At 47.0% G+C, this 7,769-nt stretch overlaps 1 protein-coding gene across 6 annotated transcripts in view; it reads left to right on the forward strand.

Annotated features, from left to right (window-relative positions):
• Window positions 1-7,563, forward strand: part of PTPN18 (protein tyrosine phosphatase non-receptor type 18) — an 87,725-nt gene extending 80,162 nt beyond the window's left edge. For all 6 annotated transcript variants that reach the window (XM_083482538.1, XM_083482539.1, XM_083482536.1 and 3 more), the window contains 4 exons: window positions 3,050-3,129; window positions 5,527-5,554; window positions 6,417-6,521; window positions 7,099-7,563. In XM_083482538.1, the coding sequence (XP_083338664.1) occupies window positions 3,050-3,129; window positions 5,527-5,554; window positions 6,417-6,521; window positions 7,099-7,166 (281 nt within the window). In that variant the 3' untranslated portion in view covers window positions 7,167-7,563. The remainder of the gene's footprint in view (window positions 1-3,049; window positions 3,130-5,526; window positions 5,555-6,416; window positions 6,522-7,098) is intronic.
• Window positions 7,564-7,769: the final 206 nt, after the last annotated feature.

Consider the following 7,769-nt stretch of genomic DNA (forward strand, 5'->3'; position numbering starts at 1 on the left):
TTTGTGACCGTCCAGTACCCATTTACTCAGGGACAATCTCTTCTCAAACACCAGGACTTTTGATTTTTCATAATTGATGGATAACCTATTACCAGAGCAGTAGTCTCAGAATTTCCTTAGTTGGTAGTTCAGGCCAGGTCTGGTTTGGGAGAAGATGGCCGTGTCATCTGCATACAGCAAGAAAGGGGTCTTTCTTGTCCCTATTTTTGGAAGATGGCCATCAGGGTCCATTAGGCTTGCCTCTAAGTCATTCAAAACTGAACATCTTATAAACTGTTTATAAGAAGTAAATAAGGAGGCCAGATACAGGATAAAGGAAGTATTTTTTTTGGTTGTTTGTATTGTTGTATGTTATGCTCACTGTATGTTATGTTCACGTTTAATGAGGTGGATTTGTGTATTGGGGCGTGGGGGTTTGTGTTATGTTGTAAATAAAATTCCAATAGAAATTTAAATTAAAAACAAATAAACAACAAACTGAACAAGGTAGGGGCCAAAATGCATCCCTGTCTCACTCCCCTGGCCATCTCAATACAGTCTGAGAGCTGGCCCTGCAACCCACACCTAACCTGCAAATTGCTTCCACTGTGCAGGGCTTTAGTAAGATATAGGAGACGTTTATCCTTCAGTACTAGATGTAATTTGGACCATAGTTGGAATCCAGGGATGGAGTCAAAGGCAGGTTTCAGGTCCATAAAGGCCACAAAGAGTTTTCCCTGTAGAGGTCTGGTGTACTTCTCAGCTAGGAGGGACAGCGTTAGACAGTGGTCTGATGTTGAGTGTTTTCGCGGAAAGCTGCCCGAGCTTCAGATATATTTATAGTCATTTAGAAAAGTTGTCAGTTTGTTACAGAGAAAGCGGGCATACAGCTTTTCTATAATTGAAAGCAGACTGACTAGCCAAGGCATGTTTGGTTGGCCTCTCTTAAAGATTGAAACTACTATTGCATGTTTCTAGCTAGATGGTACAGTGGTACCCCGCAAGACGAATGCCTCGCAAGATGGAAAACCCGCAAGACGAAAGGGTTTTCTGTTTTGGAGGCGCTTCGCAAGACGAATTTCCCTATGGGCTTGCTTCGCAAGAAGAAAGCCCATAGGGAAATCTCCGGGGACCTCTTTTAAATGCTGGTGGTGGGGAGCAAAGCCTTTCCCCCCCTCCGGCCTTCAGAAGAGGTCCAGGAAGGCCGGCGGGGGGCGAAAGGCTTTGCTCCCTACCGCCAGCATTTTAAAAGCAGTCCGGGATAGCAGGGAAGCGCTTCCCGCTATCGCGGACGGCTTTTGAAGGCAGGCAGGGGGTAGCAAAGACTTTCGCTGGACCTCTTCTGAAGGCGGACGGGGGGCGAAAGTCTTTGCTTCCCCCTGCCTGCCTTTCCGGGAGAGCGGAGAAAGGCAGCGCGTTTCTCCGCTGTCCCGGACGGCTTTTGAAGGCAGGCGGGGGGGGGAGCAAAGACTTTCGCCCCCCGCCCGCCTTCAGAAGAGGTCCAGGACCTCTTCTGAAGGCGGGCGGGGGGCGAAAGTCTTTGTCCCCCCTGCCTGCCTTCCCAGGGGCTTTTACATCGCCCCGGACAGCGGAGAAGTCCTCCGCTGTCCCAGGGTTTTTTAAAATGCTGGGGGTGGGAAGAAAAGCCCTTGTCCCCCCCCCCCCAGCCTTCAGAAGAGGTCGGGGGACAGACTGTCCCCGGACCTGGTCTGAAGGCGGTTTCCATAGGAACGCATTAATTGATTTTCAATGCATTCCTATGGGAAACCATGCATCGCAAGACGAAAAACTCGCAAGAAGAAAAAACTTGCGGAACGAATTAATTTCGTCTTGCGAGGCACCACTGTACTTTGCTTGAGTTATTTACTATCATAAAAAGTGCCGCCAAAAGAGGAGCCCACCAGTGCTGATTTGATATGATCAATTCAGCTGGGATAAAGTCATTTCCTGGGGCCTTACCACTCTTAAGGCTCCCAATTAATGTATAGACTTCTTCCACTGTAACTGGGCTCCATTGTGGGAGCAGTGACAGTTCTGCTGAAACTTCATCATAAAAACTGGGGAGATTTGAATTTTCCGTGAATATATTTCTAAAATGGTTCTCCCATACCTGAGCTGGAATGGCACAGCTGGGGGCTGGAGAGCTGTTGCTCAGGAAGCCAGAGACCAGTTGCCAGAAGAGTTTTGTTTCGTTGTTTAGCGAGGCATTCAGCAACAGAGGCCAGGAGTTTTGTTCAGACTGCCTTTCTTTTTAAAGCCAAAAGGGCTTTGTACTCTTTTTAAATTTTGAAATAAGTTGGGGGTAAATAGTTTAGGCCAGTGTTTCTATAGGCCAGTGTTTCTTCTTTGTGCGGCACTCTTGGTCGAACCATCTGCACCCTTTAGCAATGCGGGGCTTGCTGGCTGGGTTTATGTTAACAGAGACCACATCCTGCAAGAACTCAATGAGATTATCGTAAGTTGTCAGGGAGGAATCTGTTGATAGGTCATTGATTATACAGTGGTACCTCTGGATACGAACGGGATCCGTTCCAGAGCCCCGTTCGCATCCTGAAGCAAACACAACCTGTGTCCGCGCATGCGCGGGTTGCGGTTCACTGCTTCTGCGCATGCACACGATGTCATTTTGACCATCTGCCCATGCGTGAGTGGCAAAACCCGGAAGTAACGCGGAGCACAACCCAAAAGCACTCGACCTGAAGCAACTTCAACCCGAGGTATGACTGTAGTTGATAGTAGAAATATAGTTGTACCTCATAAGTCGAACGGAATCCATTCTGGCTCCTGCAGCCAATCAGAAGTTGTGGAAGCCGCGTCAGACATCCAGGTTCCAAAGAATGTTCCCAAACCGGAACACTCACTTCCGGGTTTGCAGCATTCGGGAGCCGATTTGTTTGACAACTAAGCCATTCAACAACCAAGGTATGACTGTAATAATACTAATACTAATATCATAATCCCGAGGAAAAGTTTAGGTCCCTCTGACCTGTCGTGGTTACAGCAAAGGGAGTACAGAAAGCACCTATCGGGAATAACCTTTTCTTTGTCTGATCTCTTCTCTCTGCTACAGGTGATTCCAATCCCAGAGTCACCTCCTCCTCTCACATCAATGGATTAGGGAAAAAGCCCCTGAGGAACCTGCTGCCCACAGTATGTTCTCTGCGCGGTGCTTCCCAGCCACATTTCTATGTCACAGGACCGGGATAAGCCTCCGACAAAAACTGTAGACCAGAAGGGATGGGGCGCCTGTAGCCCTTCAGATCTTCTTCAACTCCCACTGCCCCCTCCCCGACCATTGATTCTGCTGGCTGGGGAGGAGTTCAACAGCATATTGGAAGGGCCACAGAGTCCCCCAGCCCTGATTCAGATTGGTTTTTAGGGTGTGTTTGGCTTTACTAGACCTGGCCTCCAGGGTGCCAACTTGAATAAAATATGGGGGGAGGCAGGTAAGAGCCCCCCCCCACATAATCAATCCCAATACTTGTTGCCTGCACACGATTTGAATGGCAATGCCAATCCACTTGGAGGGGGAGCTGGCATCCTCAAATATTTTTTGGGGGGGAGGGACTTTGGCCTCTAGGAGTTGGCTCCTATGCTTGGGCTCAAGTTCCTCTTCTACAATGTATTTGTTGTTTAGCTTTGGATAAGTTGCCTCAGCCTTGATTTTCCCATCTGTAGAATTGGAAAATTAGTGAACAACTGACAATGTGAACCTGATATTTCAAAACACTTTGCAAGTTAATAGTACACTGTGTGGGGATGATTAGGGAGGCAGGAGAGGATATATTATTTTATGATATCCTTCCTAACTTGTGCTAGCACGTTCCATATTCTAGCAGTTCCAAACACCCCCTTTTTAAATTATGCAGTGATCAGCTTGTTGCTAACTCACCTGAGTCTTACTATTAAAGATAAAATCCCTTCTAATCCCTCTTAAAAAGAATAAACACAAGACTCTGATTAACATTAATATAAAAGCAGCTTACTCACAGATTCATTCAGGTTCACAGACCTATCCCTGAAGGCAGACTTAGGTTACATAACAACTAGAACTATTCCATAAAGAAGTTAGTCCCAAGTGACAGCGACTAAGCAGTCCCTTCTCCAAACACACACTGATCCGAATATGGAGGCCGTGGGCTCCTCCATGCCAGTACATGTCCCAGCTCAGGAGGAAACGGGAAGTCTTCTCCCGAGTGGGCCAAACATCCCCTAACGCGTCCACTGCAGGAATGTTGTACTTGACTGCAGCTTTATATCCCACACACTGGAGCATGAAACATGTTAGGCATCCCTAGGAATATGGAGGCAGTAGCAAAGGGAGGTTCAAGCCCCCTCCATTTTAGTGTGTGTGTTATGATTGAGTCAAAAGGGGGAAAGTAAATCCATCATTCCCCGCTCCCAGCTGTGCAGCTTAGTAAAGTCAGGGCTGGAGGAACAAACTGGAGAAAACTTGGCACTGAATGTAAAAAAACCAGATTCCTAAGAACCTTGGCTTTCACTTTATAAAACACACATAAACAAAACCAAGTTTCTAGCCATTGGGACTGAAGATGTGCTTGAAAATGTGCAGGCAATATTTAGTGAAGCCTCATAAGGAATTGCATCTTTTGAATATGATTTTCCATAGTAAGCACGACTTCAGGAGGATACAAAATGACAAAAATGTACATAAAAAGTTATGCAAATAAGAAATTATTCACATGTGCTTGGCATCCTTAATTTATAGAAGCAGGGAGAATTCAATTTCCTTTGTAGCAAAATGGGTCTTCCCTTGGCTCAACTGTCTGGGCTGTTTCTCTTAGGTACACAACAGACAAAACCCTAAACATAAATATGCTAGAAGTCAACGAGGCAAAGTCCTCTGTTCTTACCCTGCAGCAGCAGCGGCAGGAGGAGCAGGAGCAGGAGGGGCTATGTTGCTGACACACCAGAAGTCACTCCTGGTTCCTGAGAGGAGGAGCAAAGCAGCAGGGAGCTTGGTATGGCCCATGTGGCCCAGCAGAGCCCATCTGATGTTCCCACCACCTCACTTGCCCCAAGCCCCCCCCCCCTTGCTCCTCTGCACTTGGTGTTGGAAAACCAGCCTAGCAACCCTGCCCACTAAGGCTCACTCCATCTGTGTATAGCAATATAATTTTATTTCCCCCTAGATCTAACCATAGTGCTGCTTATTTTAAGAGTGAGAACTCTTCCCTTCTTGTCTTGCCCCAGGTCATCTACAGGCAGCTGTTTCATCACCGGATGAAACAATGTTTTTATAATGCTTTTCTTTTTGGACGAGCTTACTACCCTGGGCTCCTTCAAAAGCAAGGGCGGAATATACATTTAATAAGGGAATCAATAAAATGCATCCTTGTGACTCTCTCATTCGCCAAGGGCAGTGCTAGAATGAAGTGTGTTTGAGCAGTGCAGAAATGTTTTATTTCACAGAATCATAGAGTTGGAAGGGACCCCAGGGGTCAAGCCCCTGCAATGCACAAATCCCAGCTAAGGCATCCATGAGAGATTTCGTCTTCAAATACTTCTTTTCTTCCCTTGCTCTAGGTTTTTAGTTCATCACCTGGGAAGAAAGGTAAGAAGCAAAATACTTTCGAATGGTGATGGGGAACATGGATGTTGTTTGACTACAACTCCCATCATCCCTGACCATGGTGGGTAGAGCTGATGGGAGTCCAAAAACATCTACAGTACAGGGACTTCTACTTTTAACAATGTGGAAAGAGAAGGGAGATAATGGGTTTTTGCCTCTTTTACATTGTGCTAGAACAGGGGATCATCAAATGTTGGTTGGCCACTGTGAGAACAGGATGATGGGCTATGGTGGACCTGTGGTCCGATCCACTGGGACTCTTGCTGTGTTCTTTCTAAACTAGGGTTAGGCCAAGCTCAGAGAAAGTTACACAGAAGCGATTAGCTGGATCCTCTTCAAATGGCTTACGACTCATTTCTGAGAGCGACTGCCTTCCAAGAGATGGAAAGGAAAGGGTGTATTCACTGCAGCAGTGGGGAACCTAGGCCCTCCAGATGTTGGTGACCGACAACACCCATCAACCCTAGCAAGCAGTCAATGGACAAGGATAATGGGAGTTGTAGTTCAGCAACAACTGGAGGGTTAAAGTTTCTGCCTTATTAGTTTCCCACAACCTCCTGGAAGCTGTTGCTACCTTCTACAAGGTCTCCTTCCGAGTTGCCATACCGGAGTGCTAGTTTGTCACGACCCTAGTCGTCCCAGGATGACAAATCTCAGAAAGTGGTGCTGGAAAGTTGTGGGTCTTCCTTGTGGTCTGCAAGGCTCAGCTGGCACTCTTCTTTCAGCCCGCTTTTCACAAGACATGAACATCCCTATATTCTAGCTTCTTAGATGATGTTTGCCCCAGTGTTTGTTACAGGCAAGCTGATGTGAGAATTGACATCCTCTCGTGTTTTTTTATTAGCCCCACCATCACCACGGACTGCCCCCACCCAAGAATATGAAGATGTGAGCAACATCAGTCCCAGGAGTAGCCCAAATGCGGTGGTATCTTCTGCCAATGGAATGGGTAAGTAAGGGGACCTTTAGGCAAAAGGTCATGATAGTGCTGCAGGGTGCATTCGTGTGGAAACTGAGGGGGCGGAGAGGGCCAGGTTCCTACCCAAATCTCTCTCTCAAACACACACACACACACACACAAAGTGGTTCACACACCTGTGTAGATTTCAATATACATACTAGGGTCTACTGCCACTGCTTGCTTCACTGATCAACCCCACCTCTCTGCCACCACCTTTGCCAACTACCTCCCCCCCACATGACGACACCCACCTTCCTTTTTTCACACTGGAGCTGGTGCAGCTGCCTAGTGGCAGGCACATGAACTGCAGAATAATGACAGCCTTACATTTTTATGGGTACAGCAAGATATACAAACACCTCCAACATAATCCACGTTAGGAGGAAAGAAGAGTGAGGTTGTTAAAGATAGCTCAAGAGGACTGCATGATTCTCCACATCCTGTCATGTGTTAAAATTAAAATACACAAAAGGACAGTTGCCATCAGAGATGTGAAGGGGAGGGAATCATAAAAGAAATAGAACAAACCTCTCAGTGCTTTGTCCATCTCCTCTTGCCCCTCCAGGGTTTAACTTCCGCATCGGGAAGCCCAAGGGACCAAGAGACCCTCCTGCTGAATGGAGTCGCATCTAGGCAGCATGACAGAGAGACAAGGACACTGCTTCTGCCTTTGAGCAATACAGATCGGGACCAATACTGCTGCCTGCTCACTTCCTTAGGGAATAACTGTAAAAATAATAACCACCAGCAAATTGTGCCTCTGGGGCCATGGACCAAAAGGCAGCAGCAGTTGCATGCACTATACTCCAGGACTTTTCTACCAGAAGAGAAGGATATGGACGTGCTCAAAATGTTGGGATCTACTAGCTAAGGAATGTGTGAACCTGGCAGCCACCTTCTCTTCACCAGCTTCTTGAGCGGCTCTTAGTTGGCCAGGGCAGTTTTGCCCGCCAAAATTTAAAGCCTGGTACCCCATGCCAGGAACCATCAACACAGCACATCCCTCCTCCCATTAAACAATATTTGCTAATTTGTGAATTGCGCTTTTATCAACAGCCACTGGAGCAAATCCATTCCACTCAGGAGTCTGCCTGATTGCCCCATCTTATGTCAATTTACATTTCTCCTCTTACTTACTGCAGTCATTTTTGCAACCTAGTCTATGGAATGGGAAGGAATGGAAGGAAGACATTTGGTGGCTTTGGGATTCTTGGTCTTCTCCCATCTGGAGGGGGT

Source organism: Podarcis liolepis (assembly GCF_965112155.1).
Source record: "Podarcis liolepis genome assembly, chromosome: 17".
Lineage (NCBI taxonomy): Eukaryota > Metazoa > Chordata > Lepidosauria > Squamata > Lacertidae > Podarcis > Podarcis liolepis.